We start from the raw sequence: 27984 nt of genomic DNA on the forward strand, positions 1-27984 counted from the left end.
TTAATTTGATCTAGCAATTTTAAAATATCCAATTCACTCCCCTTTTGGGGTTATACCAAAAATCACAACATCTCATTTTCATACTTGTTTGAGATTCTCACATAACATGGAACCCCATTCCCATCTCTTCCTATATAAATTTTACTTTTTGAACTAAATTACTTTTACTATTTTGATGGGTTAGACAATAATGCCCTATAATATAATATTATTGTACTCGATTATTTTATTTAAAATTAATAAAATATTAATAAAATGAAAATAATAATACTATTGCTTAGAATAATATAATATAATTATTAATATTTTGATACCATATTGTCCTCAACTATTTTGATTAATTAATTATTTAATTATCAAATTATTTATTTTTTAATTTTTAAAAATTTTAGCACATGAATTTAATTAAGTACATAATGTTCGTAAGTTTTGGTGTCAAAACATAACTATTTTTTATATATTGATCATGAAAATTTCTACTATGAATCAAATTGCGAACCATTCCTTTTTGACATGGGAAACCGAACGACGACGTTTTGCCGCTCGAGAAGGCTGAACTCAAGGGGACGCTATTGCAATTGGCAACTCCTGTATCAGTAATTGCTTCTGTTTTCCGTTAAGGTAGATTGAATTTGTGACTTCTCCAGTCTTACGTCTCTCTCTCAGGCGGCCTTAGCTTTCTGGTCAATCGATTGATTGGTTAAGCTGTTTTGGGAATTCCCTTTTGCTAATAATTTTTCATACTTTGAAGATCTATCTTGACGTTTTTCATGCGGAAAGAATCTGTTGCCATCGCCGATGGAAGGCGATAAGCTCTTGTCCGAGACTCAAGCCGAAGAAGACGAGCTTTTGGACTCCAGGGTTTCCACTTCCCCGTTTGGCCATGAAACTATCGACAGGAATTCCAATTCTCATACGGTATTTTTTTTTTGGCTTTGCGAAAAAATTCCTGTTTCTCCTTTTGTGAAAATTTTGTTGCTCTTTTGGTGATTTGGAATTTTTGATTGATTTAAATGATCGATCTGGGATATTCTAAATGTTGATTCTATTTTATTGGCCTTGGCGTATTCCCGGCTTCTTGAATTTTGGGAACATGTAATTTGGGTTACACTTTTCTTTTCCCCCACTTTTCGGTACGATGATGCTTTTGATTATTTATAGTTGACAGAATGGATTGAAAGTTCTTCTGCGAGGATCAATTTTTGCTTTCCGCTTTAGGGTCTTTTTGCGATATTTTGTTGGGTGCTTCCGTATCTGTTTGTGTGTGTGGAGTACTGATTGAATGTAATGGGCGTTTCAATTTCGATGATTTACTGAAATAATATATTGTTGGTTTGCAATCTGTTTTGCATTTTGTGGGTACTTACGACAGGACTGTGGGATACAGAACAAACACAGCCAGAGCAGTGATTCGCTGGCCATTGTTGGCTCGGTATACCGAGAAATGACTAGACCTGGAGATGGTAATGCTGAATCACCTCAAGGCTCCAATGTGGGCAACAATATGGAGACAGGCTCAAATGCCAGGTATCCCAAGCGAGGTAAATATTTCTATTATGAAACCCCAGTTGCTGAAGAAACCGGTGTCTGGATACCTGTCTCAGTTCCCCCCATGTTGGAAGATGAACATGACGAGTGGATGAGGGGTTTGTGCTTGAATGCGGGCTATTTTCCGGAAGGAGATATGAGTTGGGAGGATAAGGAGCTTACCCTGTGGGATGTTGTAGTTGAAATGTTATTTGTGGCCCGAGGAAAAGTTAGTGCTTTGGCATCGGGTGATATTAATCGATATCAAATTTCATGGCTGTCCGGCCATCTGCTTGAGCAAACCTGGAAAGAGATGGCTCAAACACTCACAGAGGCCAACTATGGCAATGCAAAGGAAATTCTTGAAGCTGACCCACCTAAATGGTTGGCTGACAGTGCTGCTTCTGCCTGTATGCTGTGCAATGTGCGCTTTCACCCAATCATGTGTTCCAGGCATCATTGTCGGTTTTGTGGTGGAATATTTTGTAGTGAGTGCTCCAAAGGAAGAAGCTTGTTGCCTGAAAAGTTTCGTGTGTCTGATCCACAACGGGTTTGTGATGTATGCTGTGTTCGAATTGAGTCTGTTCAGCCATACTTGATGGACCAAGTTAGTTGTGCTGCTCAGTTGCCAACCCATGATCTGACAGACCTCAGCACTTTGAGATCCTGGGTGAACTTTCCATGGGGACAGTCCATGGAGCATGAGATTTACAAGGCCACAAACACAATCCGGAGTTATATTAAGGTAAGAAGGCTGTCAGACACTTTCTTTATCTTCTTGATGTCGAGCTCTTTTCCATATATAAAACAAAGGAATCGTCTTTTGACATAGAATGTACTCTTTCTCCCATTGGAACCTAAATTAGGGAGCCCATCATTTTAGCAATAGTATATCTGAATTTTAGGTTTTCCTGCTGCTTATACAAATACTGTGCACGAGAGTTATGTCCATGGTTTTTTTTTTTTTGTTTATGTGAAATCAAATGAGTCTTGTGTGACTATAATATAGTTATATGGTTTTTGTGAAAGCATGCTGCTAAGTTTCCTCAATTTCTGAGGCAATTTGTCACTTAATGGTATAGTATTGCTGAGATAGGCTCTCTGAAACATTATAACAAACTTATGTTTCTTGTGAAAGAAAGTTGCTGATTTTCATCAAATTCTCATGCATTGTGTTGCTTGATGGAATATTATTTAGCAGATAGGCTCTTTAAAACCGGAGAAGTTAATTCCAGATCTTGTTCTACGACAAGCGAAAGGCCTTGCAATACTCACCGTGGTGAAAGTTGGCATGATGGTTACCTACAACATTGGAACGGGACTTGTGGTTGCTCGCAGAGAAGATGGCACTTGGTCTCCTCCTTCTGCCATTTCTTCTTTTGGTGTGGGCTGGGGAGCTCAGGTGAAGTAGTTGACTTTTAAGCATCCATGCCTCCTTGATGTCATTGCCTTTTAAGTCTATGAATTCCATTATATTTATAGGGACCAACCTATAAAGTTGAAGATATGTAGTCTCTAAATTCTAGCAATCTCTCTCTCCTTTGTGTGTGTGTGTGTGTGTGTGTGTTGGGGGGGGGAGGGGGTAAATTAAACCAGAGCTGGCCAAAACTTTCACCCCATTACTGATGTGGGGTTTGATATGCTTATTTTCCCTATTTTTGCAATCCTAGGAACTATTGTCGAACATGTAACTAGAGACCTAATGGAAATATGTTATGAATGACACATGAGCGAAAAGCAAATACACCAGTGGGGTTTTTAAATTTTATTTTGCTCCTATTCTCATAGTTGGAACCTTTGTTCCACCCTCATATCAGGTGGTTGCTATAAATCACTGGCAAAAGTTCAATCCCCGAAACAAAAATCTAGTAAAGAAACAAAAATCTAGTAAAGGTTTAGTCCTTGAAATGGAAATGTGTTTAAAAAGCTTAGACTCTTATTCTAGTAACTTCTTGTTGATGTGTCATATACATTAGATTTCCATTAGGTTGTTACTTGTGTGGTGGTTATCCTCATGAATCACGATTGAAAATATTTCCATGTTTAATCCCTCCAATAGAAAAAATAGAATATTTGTCCCCATAACATGAGTGATGTAAAAATTTAATTGCATCTAATGTAATTTACCCCTAGTGTTTGTGTGTGTGTGTGTGTTTTAATTAGTTTTTAATTTTATAGATTTATTTATTTTTTTGAGGCAAAAAGCAGGGGGGATTTGTTTTACTGATTCAACTTTCTTCGAAGCCTTCATGAAAGTGGATGAGTGTGGAAATTTAAGGTGTTTGGATGATGGTGTTTGTGTAAATCCTGTTTACGGAAAAAAAAGGAGATGCAAAGTATTTCAATGCGTCTGAAAGGGCAACGTGGAACTATTTCAATGTGTCTAAAAGCGTAACCTAGAACTAATTTTCTATTTTCGAGATGCTTGTTCATGATATTGTAATTTCACATTGGCAATGGTCTATATGTTTTAAATATAATGTGTACATGCTGAAGGTTATTGTGAATATTCTTTTGGGATTCTTTATTTTTTGGGCCTAATGTCCTAAATCTTCTTCACACATAGTTGGTATGAAGCCTGGGTAAAGGCGTAGCATTGCGTTAGATAGTTGACAGCCATCGTAAAACTTGTAAGATCTCTATGATATGAATCCTTATCGATTATGTGTCAAGGCATCCCCGACAGGCGACATGTTGCACTTTTACAACTTGGGTGTAGTGAAAAATGGATGAAGGTGGGTTAGGTTGTTGTCTCGAAGTGATGCACCGTGTCGCGCTCGGCTATGGTGTTAAGTATGCTAGGATTCCCACATCATTCTAGATGCATGGGTGTAGAAGTTAGTTCAAGACATTGGGTTTTCATTAGTGACATGGAATATAGGTGACTTATAGGTAAAAGCATGGGGATAGTTGACGCAATTATTAGGAGAAAAATTAATGTATTTTTCCTTAAAGAAACTAAGTGGGTAGGGGAGAAAGCTGGAGAAATAGAAAGTTTAGGAGTTAAGCTTTGGTACATTGGAAAAGAAAAACATAAGAATGGGGTAGGAATTATCGTAGGCAAAGTGCTAGGGAATAAAATCACAAAAAAATCAACATGGTCTGAGGTCAAAAGATAGTAAATGTCCTTAGTGCTTATACTCCTTGAATAGGCTTTGCGTAAAACTTTAAAAGACAATGGTGGGAAGGTATGGATATTGTTATAGGATATATCAGGGATTGAGAAAACATTCAATGAGTTGATTTGAATGGATACATTGTAAAGGACAATAAAAGTTATGAGAGGATACATGGATATGGAGATAAAAATAAGTCCAGCGATATGATCTTAGACTTCTCCATGTTGTATGATCTTCTTACAATGAATACATGTTTTAAGAAGAGAAAAGAACATTGAATAACCTTCAAGAGTGGACAAAATAAAAGTTCAAATGTTTTTTCCTTAACTAGGAGGGTAGATGTTTATCATGTAAGGATTGTAAAGTTATCCTAGGCATAAGTTTACTACACTACATAGAGTTCTAATGCTATATGTATGTATTAAAAAATGGAAAAGAAAACATAAAATCAATACAAGAGAACTAGGTGGTGGAACCTAAAGGGAGAAAGTGTAATGAAGATAAAATGATCAAAGATGGTGGGATAATATGGGACAATGTAGATGCACACACTCTTTGGAGTAGGATAGCTAGTTCTATTAAAAGATTGCAAAAGAGATTTTAGGTGAATCTAGAGGAAGATTCTTAGCTAGTAAAAAAAGTTGGTGGTGTGATCAAGATGTCCAGAAGGCCTAAAGACAAAGAATTTGGTATAGAACATGACAAAAATATAGAAACATGGAAAACTTTGAAAAGTATAAAGAAATAGGAAAAGGCACAAAAAAGACGTGAAACTAAAAATAGAGTATATAATAATTTATATACTAGATTAGATACTAAAGAAAGGAAAAGAGACATTTTAAACTTGGTAGTTCTAGAGAAAGAAAGAGCAAGGACTTAGGTAATATAAAAATGTGGATGATAGCATCTTGGTTAAAGAAGAAGATATAAAAGAAAAATCATAAAGTTATTTTAATAAGCTATTTAATGAAACCAAGTTGAAAGCTTGAACTTAGAATTGACAAATGAGGAAGAAAGCTAAAACTTTGAGATTTATTTGTAAAATTAGAGTTAATGAAGTTAAGTGGACCAATGACATCCCAATTGAAGTTTGATTATGCTCAGGTGATAATGGAATTATATAGTTGACTAATTTATTGACCACAATTATGAAAACTAAGAAAATGCTTTATGAATGGAGTAAAAACACTTTAATACCAATATACAAAAATAAAGGAGATATTTTAAATTGTAATAACTATCGTGGAATTAAACTTATGAGTCATGCAATGAAACTGTGGGAAAGGATAATTCAACAAAGATTAAGGTTAGAAAGGAGGGTCTCAGAAAAAATGAATTTCATTTTATTCCTTAGAGACTGTCTACAAAAGCTATATATCTTTTAAGAAGATGAATGGAAAAGTTTAGGGAAAGGAAGTGGGATTTGCATATGATTTTTACTGACTTAGAGAAACTTGATACGGTACATAGGGAAGTTTTATGGTGGGTTTTAAAAGGAGTGTGTAGTAGGTGTACTAATGTTATTAAGGATATGTATGATAGAGTAATTACTGGTGTTAGGTGTATAGGTGGAGAGTTTAGGGAATTTCTAATAATAGTTTACATCAAGGATTTGCTTTGAGCCAATTTCTTTTTGTACTAGCGATGGATGAACTTCATAGGAGTATTTAAAATGAGGTTCCATTGTGTATGTTGTTTGTAGATGAATATTGTCTTGATTTATGGAACTAGGGGTGTAGTTGAATATAAGTTAGAATGGAGAGAAGCTTTAGAATCTAGAGGTTTTAGGATAAGTAGAAATAAGACATTATATATAAAATGTGCTTTCGGTCATGTTAATAGGAGTATTGGAGAAAATATTAAACTTGATGGTTAAAAATATCACTACAAGAATTTGATGCCTTGATTTTATTATGCAAGCTGAAGGAGAAATCTAAAAAGATGTTACACACAGAGTTAAAGTAGGGTGGATAAAATGGAGAAGTGCTTTGGGAGTGTTGTGTGATCGTAGAATGGTTTTAAAATTAAAAGGAGAGTTTTATAGAATGTCTATATGATCAGCTATGCTAAATAGGTTAGAATGTTGAGTAACTAAGAAACAATAAATCAAAAAAGTAAAAGTTTCCGAATGAGAATGCTAAGGTGGATGAGTGGTATAACATTAAAAGAAAAATTAAGAAATGTGAATGTTGCAGTGCATTCGGGATATGATGTTAAAAGGTAAAATTAAGAAATGAATATATTTGCGGTAAGTTTGGCATAATACTAGTAGAAGATAAGATAAGGAAGGGACGATTCAGATGGTTTGAGCATCTGTAACTTTGGCCAAATAGTGGTGAGGAGGTGAGCTAATTACCTTTGTAGCAAGGGTGAGGGTAGACCTAAAATACCTTCGAATGAGTTAGTAAGGATTCAATAGTCCTTAAATTTCTGGAGGAAACTGCTCAAGATCGTGCAAATTGGCAGAAAAGGATCCATGTAATCTACCCCACCTACTAGGACAAAAGACTTGGTTTGTTGTTGTTGTTGTAGTTTTGCTACTTTGTAACAATTTTTTCTCGTTTGACTACAGGTTGGAGGGGAGTTGACAGACTTCATCATTGTGTTGGGAACAAAGGATGCTGTTAGTACATTTAGTGGTAACATGCATCTTGCAGTTGGAGCTGGTTTAAGTGCAGCTGTTGGCATAATTGGACGGACAGTTGAAGCTGATGTACGAGCTGGTGATGGTGGTTATGGGGCTTGTTATACATACAGCTGCAGTAAAGGTATATGTTCTACACTTCTACTTCTACCTGAATTAAATAAATATATTTTGAAGAAAATCACTATGTATTTTTTTCTAGGGCACAAACGGACACTATATGTAGTGGAATCTTCATCTAGGTGTTGTTTGGTAATTGGGAATCAACTTTAGGAATCGGGAATCAGAATGGTTGATTTGCATTCCTAGTGTTTGTTTTGCTGTAATCTCATTCCTATTCCCATCCCATGTAGGAATGGGATTCCCTCATTATAATGTTATTATTATATATTAAATTAAGTGAATAAATTTTTTATATTATAATGTCATAATTGATAAACTAGACTCATTTCCGATTCCTATGTCTATATATACCAAACACTATAATACAATTTCGATTCCGATTTTGTGCAAGAGAGGAATCTAACATTCCATTTCCGATTCCAGTGGATTCTAATTCCAAATTCCAATTCTGATTTTGATTCCAACTATGAACCAAATGCTACCCTAGTTTTCCATGTTTTCTTGTAATGTTTCTTATGGTTACTAGTTAGAATTTGATATTGTCTATTTGGTAGGAATATTTTATAGGGCTGCAAAATTATGGGGTTTGGCTCCTCAAGGTGGTATTGCCCTTTCACCAATCATATTATGCTACTCAATGGTACCTAAGGGTGCTATGGTTGTTCCCAAAGGAAGTGGAGCCTAATCATTATTTCTATAGTCAATTTTTTTCCCAGAAGCAATTGTGTATTCCAATGATTGTAGTAACAAAAACAATGCTTTAGTGATATGCAAAATTATATGCATATTGTATTCAATTTGGGGCTTAGGTACATGCTTTAACAGTTTCCTTTGTCTTTTGTGGTGATTTATGTTGTTTAATTTACTGGAAGCTAGGATCTTCTTCTACTTCTGGTTAATTCGTGTTGGACACCAAGAGGCCGAACCAAAGAAAATAATCTACTTCACTTTTGTGCAAATTTAATGAGAATCCAAAGGCTTGAAAAGAATCCAATTCTACAATTTATGCTCAAAATAGCCATAATAAAGTGGAAACTATTAATCACAAGAGACAATCAATTCTTGCCGCCATAAACACCTGGTTAAAATTTCATCAAGAACGGGAATCACATGACCATTTCATCTTGGGTTTAAAGAGGTGGAAATGAAGAAGAAAAACTTAAGCTTTTTTGTCTTTTTCTTCTTGCGTTTGGGGGGGCTAGTCCTAAGTTCTCTTCATGTAATGATTTGTTATAGATAAAAACTAGTAAAAACTTCATGTAATACGTGTCTTGGGTTCTTTCACCCTTGGAGAAGACAACCAAACAACTATATTTAATGCACCGCAAGATTCCACAAAACCCACTAATAAACTAACTTTTTTTCCTTTTATTATTTGTTTTCTTTTTTTGTTATAAAACAATTATTTTTTGCTTTATTTATTTTTGTTTGAAGTAGTGGTGGGACCTCGAAAAGAGTTCTATCTTTTTTAACATGTTTCTCTTGTCAATATTCATTAATCAACACATTATCCACATAAATCCAAAGATAAATAAATAGATAAATAAAACTACCATCGGAGAATAAAACTGACGTTTTTTATTTTATTTTATTTTTTCTGTTTTTTTACACTGACTCTGCTTGAAGAATATGGAGTAAATTATTTGGTGTGGTGGGAGAATCTTGGGTCTGCCTGGTGGTGGTGGAAGAAATGTTGTCTATTTCTTGTGGGGGGTTGCACTTTGGAAATGTAGTCTTTTTGCTGTGATGTGGGGATTTTGGTTGGAGCATAATACACAGATTTTTTCAGGGAGAAAATTGAATTGGCAGCTGGTATGGAGAAGGTTCGTTACCTGGCCTCTTTATGGTGTGTTCGTTTTGGTTGCTTTAAAGGAGTTAGTTTTTTGGAGGTTCAGCGAGAATTGAGGAATTTTCTGCTCAGAATATTTTTTTTTCCATTTTTTATTAATTTTTTTTCTGTATTATTCCACAATTTGATTGGAGAAGTCTTTTTTCTGCTTTTTATAGATTCTCCTCTTATCAATAAAATCACTTCTTTTGTTATTAAAAAAAAATCATCATTGGAGAATTATTACGCACTGATAACAAGTTGTCTAAGTATTCCCTTGATTCACCATGAAAATGTCATTGTCGACGTGCTTGCTTGATCCTATAGAAGCTTTTATTCAACTTGCATTCAGGTTGTTCTTTACCTTGAACTTTGAATCCTTCCAGTTGCTACTTATAAATTACCGATCTCTTATAAGTCACTGTGAAGAAATGTAATTTTTACATCAAGTTATTCAGTTTCCATTGTTGTCAAACCAATAACTAAATAGAAGACATCTTAACAATACATGAGAAGATTCATCAAAGTTGGTTCCTTTTCTTTTGGTCAAATTCCTTCACAACTAACTGTGCTTTGTACCTTGGATGTGAACTCTTTTATTTGGTTGTCAGCCTATAAACCCATCTGCATTTAAGTGCTTTGCTGCCTTGGGCAATTTTACCAGCTCAAATGTATGATTCTCATATGAGGGTTTCATCTCTTCTTGCATGTCTTTCACCCACTCTTTATTTATGAAACACGACTTCTTGATGGCTAGCTTGCATCTGTAAGTGACACATTATTCTTATTAGGGAAATAACCATGTAAAGACTAATCTAGATGATCTTAGATGAGTTGTATATGGTTGAGGAGGTGCTGGCTTGATATGTGGTTGGTCTTAAATCACCAATGGAAATATCTCAGTGTGCATTACTATGATCTTTGTGTATGGTTCTCCCATTTTCACCAAGCCTCATGGTGGAGGAATCAGATCCAAAGATTTTATTTTATTTATTTATTTATTTTTGGAGTTGATTGGAGCTATGCATTGACCTGAGCTACACATTGGGAGGTAACCTATCCCATACTCCTTCCCATTCCTCATAGGATTCAAATGTGAGCCCTCCAATGGAACTTCCAAGCTTCATCCCATCCCCTTGGAGGCGGAATCAAAACCCAGAAAATAAAGTTTCCATGCACAACCCTTGATTTCTCAACTTTACAGAGTCTTTTTTTGTTTGATTCTCAAAGAAAACATCCTAAGATCCCACAATTTGTAACCAAAATCTTTATCTGCATAACCCATGAAGATAAATTCCTTAAGTCAAGCTTAGATCTTTATCTCTTGGAATGTGAACAAATGACAATACCATTAGTGGTCATATAACACGTATTTCCCCCACATCACCTTCAACATAATATTGAAGGAGGAAAAATGATTAAATCTACTACTGCAGTTTTCATTGCTTCACCCAAAAAGATTGTGGCAGCTTTGTGAAGAGAGCATACACCTCATTCTTTCAACAATAGTACGGTTTATTCTCTATGACTTCATTATGTTGTTGTTTCTTAAACCATTTTTTTTCCCAAGTTCGATACCACGATCTATGTAATAATTTTCAAATGGACCCTATACTCACTCTCATAATGCTTGAACACATTTTAACATTTTAATTGTATTCCTTTTTTCCTTAAAAATTAAACTAAATCAGCACTTGCTCTTTAGATTTTAAGGAAAAAAACCCACTCATTTTTTCACAAAAGCAACAAAGTATGCAGCACCACTTAGAGCTTTATCATTCATAGTGCAACTATTGGTGTGAGTCAAATCTAAAACTTCTTGATGGAGGGATCTTTGAAATGGAATTCTTATGTTCTTTACCGGATAAACAGTGAGTGCAAATCTTTAAAGGCATGCTGGCCATAGGAAGGAGTTTCTTTTTGGCGAGGATGTCAAGTTCATTTCTGTGTTTGTGTGTGAGCTGCTTATACTATAACTAAATGGAGGAATCTCCAATTCTATTCTCTCTCCTTTGCATAGCATGGCTTGTGTCATGTAGAGAGTGGTTTCGTTCTTCCCTTTAGCCACTTCTGTATTTCCTTTAGTGAGTTTCCATTGTCCACTGCCAAAGAAATTAGCATACAGCTGTACCAGTAAAAATCAAATTTAGTTGAAACTCAGAAAAATGTCCCACATTATTTAGGATCATTTTGCATTTGGTATGAACCTTTCCTAATGCAACACTTTAAGCTATGGTACCATTTCTTAAGTGGAAATCACCAGTAGGATGTGAAGAATTCATAAAGAAGCAACATGGAATAAGGTAGCAGAATCAACAACTTATGTGGTGGTCTGGCTTGTGAGATCTACACAATCATCATTACAAATAACATCACCATCAGATGAAGTTGCATCCATGTCTTTTTCTTCTCTCTTTTTATCATATCTCTTATTAGATTGTTATCTATACAATTTTATACACTGTTGATATGTGTCTGAGTTGCTATCAACAATGATTAAATTTGATTACTTTCCTGGACTTAGATCTTCCCATTAATGTATCTTGGTTTTTACCATTATAAGGCTTTCTAGTTTTGCCACTTGCCTTTTTCTAACAAGCTCATCTTGAGCAAGAAGAGTGCCCATTCTCTTTCGTCATAATCTTCGTATAAACATGTTCTCTTTCCTTTTTTTTTTTTCTTAAATAACGTAGCAAATCCATCAATAAAAAAATTAGAAGACTTAGACATGTTATCTTTAACCATGCTGACTTGCTCAAATGTCACTTTTGGATTTGAGTTGGTATGTGAGATTACCAAAGTTTCCTAATTATCCAGCTGGCTGACATGTTTTCATCAAACATATTCTTTATGGTAGGTAATTCATTCAACATTTGTCAAAAATTATTTAAATACTCTCTTTCACTAGTCACTACACCCATCTTTGTTTTCAAGTTCACGAGCTTTCTAATAAAAAAACCTTTTTGTGTGGCTTGCATTTATGAAGAGACTCCAAATTTTCTCAATGCTTGTAAGCATCAGCTTCCTGTGTAACATAGCTGAATATATTTTGATTGACCTATTGTTGAATTTGTCCAACTGCTTTTCTATTTAACTGGTGCGATGTGACTTATAATCCCATAAAATCTAGGATTTTATTTATTAGGAAAGAAGTATCCTAATAGTATGTAGGTTACCTAATTTATTTGCTCATTCCCCTAGCATATAAGGTCTACAAGTATGTGACTGTAAGAGATTTCATTTTGAGATGAATAATATGTGGTCTTATTTGTGGGTTGATTTCCTTCACTTTGAATCTTTGATTGGTTGGAATGATTGTTTGTAATTTAGAATATTTTCCGTTCCAAATGAAGTAGTTATAATTCATGACCTTGAACATGGTGCAATAACTTTCATTTAATCTACATAAGAGGCACAAACTTGAGGATGGTTGACACCAAGTGACCAAGCTCAATAAAATAATCTACCACTCCTGCAAATCAAATATAAAGTCTCACCAAGAAATCAGGCCTTCACAATCCATACAAAAAAATCATGGTTTAAAAAGCGGTGTCAGTCTGCATGACCTTAAATAGTCACAGTGCAGTGCTTGCAGCTATTGTGGATGTGATGTGATAGGCAGCGATTGTTGATTTTCTTCTGACAATGCTTAGTGCTAATGGTGTTCTGAATGAATTTTCCTTCTCTTGAAACATTAACAACTAAAAAAAATTGTTCTTAAAAATTCAGTTCAAGACTGCACATGCTACACACATATTGATCATAAAAAAAAAAAGAAAAAGAAAAAAAGAAAAAAAGTTAATCAATCAACCAATATATCTTTTTATTTCTTGCTTGATCAATTGCCTTAATTTACTTGTCCATACTCGCTCCAATTTTGTGATCACCAATTTAACTCCATGCATAGCCTCTTGATGCTGTGAAAGTTCATCACAATTTTGAAACTGGGAAGTTAGGTAATAGTCTGATATGAATTAGCAGCATAATTCAGCACAAGTTCAGCTACGATAAAATTATAATGTAAACTTGTAAATTATATGTTTGTAACCCATGCCCTCTATTCTCAGTCTACTTGGGCATTACTCGGTGTATAGGTGTATGTAGAAGATGGTAAGCTCCACCCCAATCTGCATAAGGTTCCTAACCCTAGCCTTGGAATCTAATTCCAGATCCTTTTTAAGGTTCTTCCTCCTCCCATTAGTCACTCTATGAAAGAAGCTTGTGTTGCAGCCCCCTTCAGCGATCCACTTCATCCATATTCCATCACTTCACCTAGGTTCTCCAGGACTTGTCTATTCTTTTCTTGATTGCTATCTTGCTTGTCTTTGTTAACATGTGCCCAAGTTGCCTAATCCTTGGGGGAGGTATTCTGATTGGGCTTGGGAGTCCCCAATGTCAGCGCCTCTTTGTAACTCAGATGGGCTCTCACTCTTGTCCCTTCCATTTGCTCTTTCGTTTGATTTTTAAGAACATCTTTTTAACTGGAAAATGGCTGTGGAGGTGTTCCTCTTAGAGGTAAATTCTTGATGGCACATGGTGATTAAAAGTATGGGGTGCATCGGAATGGGTGGAACTCTAGAACAAGTGGTTTTGATTCTTTTATTAGCCCCTAGAAGTTTATGTCTCTGGTTGCTAGTCTTTTCTTTCTTCTTATCCGTTTCAAAGTGGGTAGTGGCGAGGTTCATTTCTAGGAGGATCCTTGGATGGGAGATGGTTTGTTCGTTGGTTGATTGTTTAAACTTTCTTACCTTCACAATGCACCTATCAGTGCCTCTTTTTTTTTTTCCTCATGAGGGGGCTTTCCTTTTTTGGATTTCCTCTTTTTAAAGGAATCTCAATGAAAGAGAGGTTGTTGAGCTAACCACTATACTAAATACCTTGAATCATTTTGTTCTGTTGAGGAGGGGAGATGAGAGAGTGTGGGAGGGTGATTTGTTTGATCTTTTCTCCACCAAATCTTTCTTTCTACGCCTTCTTGAATCTCCTGCACCGTTGTTGTTTTTTGTTTTTTGTTTTTGTTTTCCTTGGAGCCACATCGTTTGGAAGGCTAGAGCTCCATTCAAGATACCTTTATCTGGACTGCGACTTAGAATGTAAACATGCATGATTTGCTACAGAATGGAAGGCGTTACAAGACTCTCAATCTTGACACGGGTGTGATGCACCGTGAGTCCAATGAAGCAAGTGCTCACCCTTCCTACATTTGCAGGGTTGCTCCCCATCTCCAGAGTGCCCTCTTTTCTTGTTTCAGGAAAGCATGGGTGCTACCTTGAGCTGTTGGCGACTTTTTGCTCTTAAGATATTGGGGTTTTGGAAAGAGTAGGAAGGAAGAAGTGCTGTGCCATAGTGCAGTGTTTGCTATTTTGTGAACCTTATGAATTGAAAGGAATGTGGGGACCTTCAATGATCATATAACCAGTTTGTTTTGGGATAGAGTTTTCTTTTTAGCATCTCTATGGGCTTGTGAATTCGGGTTCTTTAGGGGTTTCTGTTGCCCAATCTAGCTAGGAATTGGCAGGCAGCACTTATATAATTTTTATGGTGGTGGTTTATTTTTTTTCTTGGGAGGACATCTTATTCTCCCCTCATTGTACTATCTGGTTTTTTGCTAATGTAATTCTTTTCTCGTATTTTAAAAAAAAATTATCAGCTCCATGCAAATCATTTGGTAGCTGGAAATTTTGTCATTGATTCTTTATTAATCCTTATAATAATGATTGTCTTTTTGAATTGCCAACTTGGCTTTATCCATTGCCTCATAAATACAAGCTATAATTGGTTTCTCATTCCCATAATCTAGGTTCAAAACTTTGATGTGGCGTTCATGCATGTTCATAACATTTTTTCCCTTCACCTAATATCTCAATATAATCTTGCTTGCGCCATAAACAAGGCCCTCATTTTCTTTTGCTACCTAGAATTTTTCCAAAGATTGGAACATTTCCCTCGAGCTTTTCTTTTGCCTACAATGCTTTCCAATGCAATGAAAATGGTGGCAAATCTTCTCTTTCTTAATGTATCTTTTTTTATTATCAAAAAATCAAAATGGTGGCAAATCTTGTAATGCCTATGAGTAGCAATTCTTGATCATTATTTAGCTTCTTTGTGTAATTCAACAACCTAAGGTGACTATAGATACAATATGCGATGTTTTTTTGCATCAGAAAACCCCATGTACACCATTGATTTCCCCAATAGAATGAGGTCACTGCAGTGTGGAGTACATGATCTCTAAGAAAATATGCTTTCTCTTCTGCAGTAGAAGCATGCTCCCTGCCTTCATTGCTGCCTCATTTTTTGTCACAATTTGGCCAACTATACTCCCACCAATTTGCTCAACAACTGCATTCATTAGACAAAAGGTAATGCTCTGCATCCTTGGATGAAAGGTTTGATGCATCAATAGATTATGAAATATGGTGCCTCGATTACTGTAAGGAAATTAGTGATATGCTTCCTTGTGGGTCCTTACCACCCCCCATCTATATTCCTTCAAATCCTGTAATCCAAGCATTTAACTCCTTGAATTCCTCTTTCTTCCAACCTTTCTTGTATTTGTTGCTTCTCTCTCTTTCTCGCCCTCATTTGTTTCCGATGCTGCATCATATTTGTTTTAACTTTAGAAGAAACGTTAGGACATCTTGGTACTTACCTTTTCCAGGGAAAGAAACATCTCATGACTATGAGGCATCCTTTAGTTTTCAAAGTTGCAAATGAGAGGGAGGATAAAACAGAACAAGAAAAGTTCAGCTAAGTGGTAAGCCAGCCCCATGTAGTTATACAGTTTTACATTGATTGAATGCACCAAATGAACAATACATGTAGTCATTTACTCAATAATCATACTCCATAACCTGAAGTAGAAATTTATTAAATATAAAACAGAAAAATATTAACTTTACAAGATTAATTTTTGTGTTTTATTGATTTTAGAAAAATATTTTAACCATCTTATGTAAAATCAAGAAGAGAAATAAATTATGAGTAGAATCAGCTAGTATAAATTATACTTCATAAATCATAATCATATAGAATCAAGAAGAAAAGTTAAATAAAATGAAGATCATCTTGGAAATATAATTGTAATTTGTAAGTGCTAAGCTAGTTGGTACTTGGACCAAGTGAATTAATTTTATGGTGCAATTATAGATTATAAGTAGTACATAATAGAAAAGTAACATATGGAAGTTAAGAAGCAAAATGTAAAAATGAAAATAAAAAAAATAATGAAAAAATCCAGTAAAATATTGAAAAAAAGCAGCAAGATTTTCTCTTATTATTTGATCAAGGCTTTACAAGCTCTGTTAAGCCCAAAACTGAGTACACTTTTTTGATAGTAAAAGAAAATTTATTAAGGAAGAAGATTAAAGAGATAACAACCTTAGAGTGGACAAGTAATCCTCAAAAAGTGGGAAAAATAGCCAAAAGAAAGAAAAAAAGTGAAGAAAGATGAAAAAAGAGTTAACAGAAATTAGTTAAGAAAGCCTATCTTTAAAGCCCTGCCATCGCAATTCACTGAACATCGCAAGTTTTCTAATTTTACTGGCCTTTCTTTTTACCTTTCTTGTACTACTGTCTAGATTGTTTCCTCCAGGACCAGGCAGCATTAACCCCATCTTATCCTGTAATTGTTGGGCTTCTAATTCCATCTCATTAATATCTACTCCATCGGAATAGGCAAAATCCCATCTGTACACTGCTGCTCTTTACCCAGTCCATCTTCCTCAAAAATAGGAATTCCCTCCAAACCTTTGTTAGAGATGGTGGCTGATGTGATGAATCTCCAAGTAAATCAGAAGATTTAGGCACATACACATGTTGTTCCTGAAGCTTATCCAATCACAATCCATCATCCCAGGCAAATTCACTCTAGACATCACTCTTATCATCTCTTATATATCTGCAGTGATTTTCTCCCTTCTGTCGCTAACCTTTCTTTTTTTGTTTTCCAAATCCCCCTTTTGAACATCACCAACTGCCTGCACTGCTGTCTGATCAGAATAAATGCCCCTAGCCTTATCACAGCTGTTTCCCTTATTCCTACATTTCCCTCCATAGCACCAAACTTACAGTGAACATTGTAGAAATCCCGAGGATTATTAGAAATCCTGAGAATAATGGGTCAATGATACTGGAGATTGTATAGGGATTTCTAGCCTAATACTTGGGCAGATTTCATGCTCCTATTTTAGGCAATTCTTTCCTTGTTAATATACGGTTTGTATTATTTATAGAGAGGTGTGATTGTACATAATTAATTCAAGAAATACAAAAATCATTCATTCTGATTTCATGGTATTAGAGCTGGGAGATTAAACCTAGCTATCAATGGCGGAAACCGTCGACCAAAGCAGAGGTTCGATGACCTCTGAATCTCATGAGGGTGAGAGCTAAGCTATCTCCACCATGGGCTCAACATGACTCGACAACTCGTACTTCCAGCTTACGGTGGAGAAGATGAATGGCAAGAATTTCCGAGAATGGGCACAATCGATCAAACTTGTGATCGATGGCAAGGGAAAGTTGGGATTTCTTACCGGCGAGACACGGAGACCTGCCCCAACTGAAGCTGCTGCCCTTCAGAAATGGAAATCAGAGAACTCCATGGTCACGGCGTGGCTGGGGAACTTGATGAAGCCATCGATCAGGAGGACTTATCTCCTTTGCCGTCGGCGAAGGAAGTCTGGGATGCTGTCTATGAGACCTACTCCAATGCCAAGAACTCCTCCCAAATCTTCGAGCTTAGGATGCGACTATGGCAGATGAAGCAGGGAAAAAGGGATGTTACATATTACTATATAGAGATGACTGCTCTTTGGCTGGAACTCAATCTGAGTTTTGAAGAAGAGTGGGAATGCTCGGGAGATAGTGTACGATATAAAAAACACCTTGAAAATGAACGGGTGTTAGAGTTTCTTGCTGGTTTAAATCGGGCCCTTGATGATGTCCGTGGAAGAATTCTGGGTCATCGTCCCTTACCATCAACACACGAAGTTTTCTCAGAAGTGAGAAGAGAAGAAAGTAGGCGTAAGGTGATGCTGAAGGAGATAGTCTCTATTGACCATACTGGACCAGAAATGTCTGCTTTGGTGTCTCGAGGGATTCTTCAGGATTTAGTTCAAGACAACATAAGGGACGCCCCTAGTGTGAACATTGTCGAAAACTGGCCACACTAAGGAGACGTGTTGGGAGATAACCAGCTGACTGGAAGCCACGACAAGGCAATAAAAATCGGGGTTACCAAGCCACGGTTGATAATCAAGCCAGGAGACCTCAAGGGGAGAAAAGCAGTAATAGTTCCAATTCACGTGACACATTAAACTCTGAGCAGTTGGAACAACTCTACAAGATGTACCTTTCAGACTTTGGGTCAGTCTTCCACAAATATTTCTTCGGGTTCTTTAGCCCAAAGAGGTAATTTTTTGCAAGCCTTGAGTATAACCTCTAGATCCAAAACTCCTTGGATTATTGATTCTGGTGCCTCTGACCACATGACCGATGCCTATCATCTTTTCTCATCATATTCACCCTGTGTTGGATATTTGAAGTTAAAATTGCAGATGGATCACTATCGTTTGTCACAGGCAAAGGGAATATCTGACTCTCTGACTCCACATTGGAGTCCGTTCTTCATGTTCCTAATTTATCCCGCAACTTACTATCCATTAGCCAGTTAACTAAGAATTCCAATTGTTCTGCTAAATTTCTTCTCTCTCATTGTGTTTTTCAGGACTTATCATCGGGGAAGACGATTGGTAGTGCTAAGGAGTGTGAGGGACTTTACTAGTTTGAGGAGGCTAATGTGAGTGAGCAACGTCAAATTGCTATCTGTGATTCTGCATCTGTTCCTAAGGATAGTGATATTTCGTTATGGCATTTTAGAATGGATCATCCAAATTTCCAGTATTTGAGACAGTTATTTCCTTCCATTTGTTCGAATAAAACATCATTTGATTTTCTATGTGAGATTTGCAAAATTGCAAAACACTGGTACTTCTTTCCCAAAGTCCAAATACAAACCAACCTCACCGTTTACCATTATTCACAGTGATCTAAGGGGCCCGTCTAGCACTCTCAATCGTACCCACACAAAACGGTTTGTTACTTTTATTGATGACCTCACTCGTATTTGTTGGGTATACTTGTTGAAAGACAAAATTGAAGTGCGTTCTGTGTTTATCGATTTTCATTCCAAGATTCAAACACAATTTCACACGAAAATTCAAATTATGCATATAGATAATGGCACAAAATATTTTAATCGTATTCTGGGAAATTATCTCCAAGAACGTGGAATAATTCATCAAAGTTCTTGTGTCGTCACCCCCCAACAAAATGGGGTTGCCGAATGAAAAAACAGACATATCCTTGAAGTAGCTTGTGCATTGCTGTTTACTACCAATATGCCAAAAATGTTTTGGGGTGATGCCATTCTCACAGCTACATATTTCATTAATAGAATGCCTAGTCGAGTTCTCTTGTTTGTCTCACCTCTTCAAAAATTCCAGGCATTTTTTCCAAACTCTCGTCTCAGCTCAAATCTCTCTTAAAGTGTTTGGTTGAACTGCTTTTGTCCATATACATCATCGACATAAACTGGATCCACGTGCCCTCAAGTGTGTCTTTCTTGGCTATTCTCCTACCCAAAAAGGGTACAAATGTTATGATCTTGCAACAAAAAAGGTATTTGTTAGTCTTGATGTTACCTTCTTTGAAACTACTCCTTACTTCCAAAAGCCCTCGCTTCAGGGGAGACTTTGAGTAGTAAAGAAGCTTAAGTTTTGGACTCAATACCTTTATGAGCATGTCCCAAACACTGAGCTTGTCTTGAAAAGTGCTTCTAATCTGCCAAATACAAAAGAAAACTTGAATTCAGGGGGAGATGCAGGAAAACAATATAACAAGGAGATACTTGTCTACTCAAGAGAGCTAAAATTAAAGGACACCGAGAATCTCATACCCGAGGCACCAAAAGAATCGGAACCGGTGATAGATCCAAGCAACCAAGAGTCTTTACCCACTCCTGATTAGGTAATGTCTTCAAGTAATCTTGAGTCCTCCTTTGATAAACCTGCACAGGGCACAGGCTGATCTCAACTTACCCATTGCTCGCAGAAAACAAACTCGGTCATGTACTCTCCATCCCATTTCCAAATTCACGTCTTACGATACTTTGTCTACAGGGTGTCGTTCTTTTACCTCTAATCATGACAGGATAAAAATTCCAAAGAATATTTAGGAAGCCCTTGAGATCCTTGAAGGAGAGAGGCAGTTATGGAGGAAATGCGGGCCTTGGAAAAAATGGAACGTGGGATGTGATGAATCTATTGAGAGGGAATAAACCACTGGGCTGCAAATGGGTGTTTACTATGAAATACAAAGCTGATGGGACAGTGGAACGGTACAAAGCCTGCCTTGTTGCAACAGGGTTTACTCAAACCTATGGCATTGACTACACAGAGACTTTTGCACCCGTGGCAAAATTGAATATCGTCCGAGTTCTCCTAGCCTTGGCAGCCAACCTGGATTGGCCACTCCAGTAACTTGACATCAAGAACGCTTTTCTAAATGGCGAACTAGAAGAAGAAGTCTTCATGACGATACCACCAGGCTTTTGTAAATAGGGTGAAAAAAACAAAGTATGCAAACTCAAAAAGTCCTTGTATGGATTCAAACAGTCTCCAAGAGCCTGGTTCGATAGATTTACAAAGGTGATTAGGAGCCAAGGATATCGGCAAGGACAATCAGACCATACTATGTTCTTCCGACAGTCTAAAGATGGGAAGAATACAATTCTAATTGTATATGTCGATGACATCATCTTAACTAGAGACAACATAGCAGAGATGGATAGGTTGAAGAAAGTCTTGGCCATTGAGTTTGAGGTAGAAGATTTGGGACAAATCTGGTATTTTTTGGGGATGGAAGTTGCTAGATCAATGAAGGGAATCAGTGTTTCTCAAAGGAAGTATGTTCTAGACCTCCTTACTGAAACCGGCATGCTTGGGTGCAAACCAAGCGATACCCCCATTGAAGCAGGATAAAGAAGAGAAGACATTGGAAAACCTGTTGAACGAGAAAGGTATCAAGGATTAGTTGGCAAACTAATTTACTTTTCACATACTAGACCCGACATTGCATTTGCAGTAAGTGTGGTGAGTCAACACATGCATTCACCAAGGGAAAGTCATCTAGAAGCAGTGTACATGTTTCTTAGATATCTCAAGGGATCTTTGGGCAAATGACTATTTTTCAAAAAATGTGAAAGCAAAGAAATAGAAGTCTTCAAAGATGCTGATTGGGCAAGATTAGCAAAAGATAGAAGGTCCACTTCCGGGTACTGCACCTTTGTATGGGGAAACTTGGTGACTTGGAGAAGCAAAAAAAAGAATGTTGTGGCCAGAAGTAGTGCTGAAGCAGAGTTTAGAGTAGTGGCGCAAGGGATATGTGAAAGATTGTGGTTACAGAAACTCTTGGAGGAGTTGCATGTCACGCTAAAGTTCCCTATCAAACTCTACTGTGATAACAAAGCAGCCATTAACATCTCTCTCAATCTAGTCCAGCACGACAGGACCAAACATGTAGAAGTGGACAGACACTATCAAGGAAAAGGTTGAAGAAGGAACCATTTGCATGACTTATGTTCCTGCCAAAGAACAAACAACCGACATCTTCACCAAAGGACTACCTCGACAAAGTTTTGATGATTTCACATACAACTTGGACATGATCAACATTTATGATCCAACTTGAGGGGGAGTGTAGAAATCTTGAGGATTATTAGAAATCCTGAGAATTGGTCAATGATACTGGAGATTGTATAGGGATTTCTAGCCTAATACTTGGGCATATTTCATGCTCCTATTTTAGGCAATTCTTTCATTGTTGATGTACGGTTTGTATTATTTATAGAGTTGTGATTGACAGAATTAATTCAAGAAATATAGAAATCATTCGTTCTGATTTCAAACATCGTCCTTACAAAACAGTTCTTTCTGCCTTTTACTGGAACCAGACTTGCAAGCCCCATGGACCTATTGCCTTTCTCTTGCGATGGAGGATGTTGCTGCACTCCTCCACCAATTGCGGAGTGACACTATTAGGGTGGCTGGAACTTCCATTCATCTATGAGTAGCCAGAACTTCCATTCATTTACGAGCCTTGAGGAGCCTGGCCTTCAATGATTGCACACTATTTTTTGAAGAGCTAAACTCTTCTTTAGCTTATAAGAGCGAAATGTTGGCCCAGCACTTTGACTCATTGACTTAGGCAGATTATGCGCCTGAATCTAGGTCCTAATTTTGATTTCAATTAAACTTTTGATTAAAAGCACGGAAATTTCAATTAAAATTTTGATTTCTATGTCAATTTGAATTTCAAATTGATGGAAATTAGTAGCAAAACGTGGAATTTTTTTGTCAATCTTTGGAATAGGTTGATAGGCATGATAATGCAAGTTCTAGGACTATAAAGTATCATAAATTAAATACATCAATGACAGGTATTTGTGTAAAGGTGTACTAGCTCTTATATAATAATCATATTAAGCATATTCAGTTAATATATATTATTTATTTATTAATTATAAAAATACAGATAATTCAGACATAAATGGTCTAATAAAATGTTGTTGCCATATGTAAGTTTAATTGAGCAAATTTTTGGTTTATATAAAAGTAAAATAAAGTAAGAGAAATTCCTCTTTGAATTTAAATCTCAAATATGAAGTTCATGGAAATTTCATTTAGTAGTAAAAATTTCGATAATTTTTGCCAATTTTTAGAGATTTTGATAAATGTTGGATGATTCATAGAAAGTTCGAGGGAACTTTTGTAAGGTGAAAAATTGACTGGCATTTTGATTTCAAGGGCAATGGAAGGCAGAAATTTTAACAGTTTCATGGAAATTTAAGAGCATGGCCTGAATACTAATGGAAACAATGGGCCACATGTGCTTTGGGTCTGCATGTGATGGGCTAACTGAATCCTTTCCTGCTCATTTATCTTTGCTGGGTCTAACAGATGAATACCCAAGAGCTGGCACATATGCAGTGATATTGGGAATACCCTGCTGAACTCAGTCCAAGCCCACACAATTCCCCTTGGGCTTGCCAGCCCAATTCTTTGCACAACCCAGCCTGTACCACTCGTTCTCCACCTGTTATCTTCCAAGGAAATCCTATTAGCATCTGGACCACACCCGTCCACCCCCCCTACCCCCCTAATGCACAAAAAAACAACAACAACAGCAACCAAAAAGGCGGAGGATTAGCAGCCAATGATGCTCGATCAGGCATCATGAGCTGCATTGCACCCCACACTCAGATCACAAGCCTTGTCGCTTCCTGCTGTCACAACTTTGCTCCATGAGTGACTATTATTTGTAGTCTCTCACCATTATCAGAGTCCTTTACCTGCAGGAATTTCCTGCACAAATCCTTGCCACCCTTCTCTTTTAGACCTACGAGGAACAAAATCCAAAAAGTTCTTACCTTTCTGTCCCAACCCTAAGTCCGAAAACTTTCTCGTCTTTTTTGATCAAATTGCCAGCCAATATGTGGCACTACCAATTTGCATGCTCCAGTATATATGTTCCAACTTTCCAAACACCAGTGACATACTCTCCAAGATCCACTTCATCCAACTAAGGTAACCTCTCAATTAAGATTTGGGTTACAGTTAAGCATGAATAAGAACTCATTGATTTCCACTTTATCCAGTCTTTAGATAAAAATATTTTCCCTTCTGTATGGATTGATCTACTGCAATGCACGCCCTTCATGGCCAATAGCTGCTATAGTAACAAGCTGAAGCAACTACAAGTGTAGGGGAGGGAGGGGGAGGGGGGGATATCACGAAGGGGAAAGTCTCAGTGTCTCACAAAGCCATTCTTTCTGTTCCCTCTTGTTAAGTGTACATACACAAACCAAAGAAGTTACAAAAATGAACTTGATCAGACAAGATTAAGTCCAAGTGCCTAACCTACAAAGATTGTTTATTCTTTCTCACCTGAATCAAGTAGAGATCAGAGTGCGGGAAAAAAAAAAAAAAAAAAAAAAGAAACCACCGGCCAAAGAATAATTAGATTACAAGTATGAGTCGTTGCGAATCTCCAATCAACAACGAATAATCATCAATAATACACAAACTCTTTTTATAGCAACAATATATATCATTGCCCTAAGGTGGATTTCAACAATAGTCAACAAAGAACCTTGTGTGTCTCACCAAAATGTGTCTAAATAAGCAAGAGGATCAAGATGATTAACACCGATCTGAATCTCTCAACACCATGAATGCATCATACTAAAATTTCATGATGAATGGGATTATGGGAGTAAAAAATGATGTTATGATTTTTTCTTCAAATGGTAGAAATGAGGAAGAACTCAATATTTTTCTACTTGCTTCCCACAGCCATTCTCAAGTTCTCTTCATGCAAGTTGGCTCATGGGTTACGAAAAAACAACCAACTAGCTATAATTAATGCATGGCAAGATTACTAATTCTGTCTTTTTTCTTATAATTTTTCTTCCTTTTTTTGGTTTAATTTTTGTTTGAAGTAGTGGTGGGTCCCCTACATAGGCAGGACACCACCCAACCATTCATTGAGTTTGAATGCAATAATAAGCTTGCTTCTATGCTGTCTGGGTGTGTCTGCAATTAAGAGTATGACAAATTGGAGGGTGACCCTAGATCATTTTATGTGCAGAGGCTGCTCGAAACAAGCATTGTTCTTGAACGTTGATAGACTGAAAATCTGATTCTCAAATAGAAATACTGCCTGATTTTTTCTATTTTGGTTGTGTCAGAATTGCCATCTTTATAGAATTTTGGCATAGGTTGCTACCTTCATTTTATGCGGATTTCTTCAGTCTTTATTAACAAGTAAATCCATGTTGGCAGATCCATGAAACGTGAATTAGTTCTTGGCTGTGACTTTTGATGTTATGCTCTGACTGGAAAATTTTAGATGTTCCAGCATACTTTCTGTCTTCTATTATCTTTTGTTGGCTTATAACCCACTCTAAAGTCTAAATACAAGTTAATCAGGAATGAAGCTGTGTTACATGGGTTTTTCTTTTCTAATACTGCTAGAATTGGTCAATTTTCTGTTGTAGCAGTTGCTCCTTTTGTTCTGTTCTCCTATAAGTAAACCATGCTTGGCAAATTCATTCTGAATGTAAATTAGTTCTGGGCTGTCGTTTTCTTCCGATGTTCTGCTCTAACTAGCAAATTTTAGATGTTTCAGCATCCTTGCTGTCTTTTGTTATATGTTAACTTATAACCCACTTTAGATAAAAGTTAATCCATGAATGAAGCAGTTTTATCTAGGTTTTTCTTGCCAATACTTCTAGAGTTGGCCTACTTTCTGATGTATCATTTGCTGCCTTTTGTTCTCTTATCTAGCTTACAATAACTAATAATTATTTCTGAAGTGGTTGTATAATGAACAAGGTATAACTACAACTGAGGTTTGCATGTATATGGAATTACTATGGGATAGAAAATTGTTACAAGTCAATGGAAAAGAGATTTTTTAACATGCATGCTATCTTGTTTCTGATCATTTGTCAACTTACATCCAAACTGCTGTTCATTTGTCGGCTGACATCCACACTACTTAGGATGTTGCTTTCCTATATAGTCCTACATCATCTTGTCAGATGGCATCCCAACTACAAGCAATCTTACACCAGTTATATTTGAGTTACTTATAATATACACGTGATATTGATCTTCAAAGTTTGTAGTCCTATGGCACTTTCTTAGAAATGAGGGAGCAACTAGGGAAGAGGCTTGAATAGTGTTCTGCTATTTCTGTCATCCTGTCTAGCTTGGCCATCCAATGGGCTTATGGAAAATCTTCCTTTCATTTCGGAGGTCACTACACCCACAAGTAGCGGATATCTCTCCACCAAGTTATAGTAATTGTTGTACACATCCCAGCCAGCTAAACCAAGTAGGTAAAAGCTGGCTGGATTTTTTTGAAAAAAAAAAAGAAAAAGAAAAAGAAGAAGATAAGGTAGTGGTATTATTCCCAATTTGTAGGAGGCAGCGCCACGTGTGCTCGAACTTGTGGAAGTGCCCATGTACCTGGTTGGATTATCGGGTTGCTTCCTCCTGCTTTGCCTTTGGGACAGAGAAAATGTCCACAGCTCCAACTTTGACAAGCTAGTGGGAAGGTGGTACTGCCTTAGGCACATCTGTTTCGGAATGATATCATTCACCAGACCTACCATAGGGACTTAAAGACGACTCTATGGGTGGTAATTGGAACATAAGCATATCAGCACTGTCCCAAGAGGAGGAAATCCTGGGATACAGTTTTGTTGGTTCTGCCTCAGGTTAGCAATCATTGAAAGAAATTGGGCTCAACACCAGCACTAAATTGAGATGGCTCTTTCTGGTCTCTCGAACTCTGGTTGAAAACAAGCCTTCTATGGACTTGTTTAAATAAGCAAGCCAGGGGGCACTAGAGACAACCATTCCTATGCCATCATCAGATAAATTTGTTTTATGTACAGTGCAGTAATTGAATTTAGGTTATACGTATAATGTAACCCCCTAACTTGTCCAATATTTGAAAACTAATATTTACCTCTCCTGAGATTTGAGATTTGAGATTTGAGATTTGAGTTCTTATGTATCACGTAGTTCCCCTCCCATGAGCTTGTCATCAAATATAGTGACAAAAGTTAAGAACTTTGGCAATATTATTAGTCCAAAGATGATCATGCAAAAAAATATTTTCTTGAGTGTAATGTAGTTCATCTTTTCAAAAATTTGTAGCAAGATTCTGTTTAAACCAAAATTTGGTGTTGAAAAATGCGTTTAAATTTCATTACAATATTATGTAATGAAATTTTAAATTTATTTTTTCTTGAATTTTTTTATATGCAAAGTAACTATAACTCAAATTGATGAATTGAAATTAAGTTTGTATGTAATTTTTGTCAAATAATTTGCAAAATTCTCAACTCATTCGAATATTATGTGATGCTTCAGAACATGCTAAAGTATTCTAGTTTAGAATACCTTTCACGGCAGTTGGTTCTAAATAAATGAAATCTATTGGGATTAATCCAAGACATCAACTATTTCCTTTCCTTCCAGCTTTTCCTGCGGAGAATCATGCTGATGTCCATGCACTTTATTTTCCTTCCATACAGCATTTGAGGTTTCATGTGCCTTATAAAGATGCATTCTCAGATATTTTAAAATGCATTTCCTTTTGCAGGTGCATTTGTTGGATGTTCTCTTGGGGGGAGTATTGTCACCACCCGGATGCAGGAAAATTCACGATTTTATGGTAGCCAGTCAATCAGGTCATCAGATATTCTTCTTGGCTCACTGCCACGGCCGCCTGCAGCTGCTGTTCTCTATCATGCACTGAAAGAGTTATATCAGAAGCTTAAGCGGTGATTAATTAGACTTGGCATGGACACTATATTAGAAATCCTTCGACATTATTATGGGGAAAGGATATCGTTGGGCGTAGATTTGGCTTGCATAATTTCTTTTGTACATACTCTTGCTGTTGTTCCTTCTCAGATGAAGGCAGTCTGTAGCTGCATGGTGTACAGCAACCAAATATATATAAAGAAAAAAAGAAGAAAAAAAAGAAAAGAACTCATAAAAGTTGTGCATTTAAATGATAATGTATACACTACAGACAAATACCGGGCTAACAACTCTTAGGCTTCATTCATTGTATATAAGATATGTGGTTTGAACATTGTA

The 27984-nt window shown here is 36.6% G+C and overlaps 1 protein-coding gene across 2 annotated transcripts; it reads left to right on the forward strand.

Annotated features, from left to right (window-relative positions):
* Positions 1–488: 488 nt before the first annotated feature.
* On the forward strand, positions 489–27984 carry LOC131144855 (uncharacterized). Of its 2 annotated transcripts, none has more exons than XM_058093763.1 (6): positions 489–621; positions 752–918; positions 1373–2272; positions 2726–2929; positions 7219–7414; positions 27482–27984. In XM_058093763.1, the coding sequence occupies exons 2-6, from the start codon at positions 799–801 to the stop codon at positions 27664–27666; spliced, it is 1605 nt and encodes a 534-aa protein (XP_057949746.1). In that variant the 5' UTR covers positions 489–621; positions 752–798; the 3' UTR covers positions 27667–27984. The 2 variants fall into 2 exon arrangements, with proteins under 2 accessions (XP_057949746.1, XP_057949748.1); XM_058093765.1 differs by having other exon boundaries at positions 2729–2929.

Source organism: Malania oleifera, chromosome 12, assembly GCF_029873635.1.
Source record: "Malania oleifera isolate guangnan ecotype guangnan chromosome 12, ASM2987363v1, whole genome shotgun sequence".
NCBI lineage: Eukaryota > Viridiplantae > Streptophyta > Magnoliopsida > Santalales > Ximeniaceae > Malania > Malania oleifera.

Coding starts and splice junctions, on each gene's coding strand:
- LOC131144855 (XM_058093763.1), top strand. CDS start 799: ATGGAAGGCGATAAGCTCTTGTCCGAGACTCAAGCCGAAGAAGACGAG. Junction 2,273..2,725: donor CAATCCGGAGTTATATTAAG/GTAAGAAGGCTG, acceptor AATATTATTTAG/CAGATAGGCTCTTTAAAACC. Junction 2,930..7,218: donor GTGTGGGCTGGGGAGCTCAG/GTGAAGTAGTTG, acceptor GTTTGACTACAG/GTTGGAGGGGAGTTGACAGA.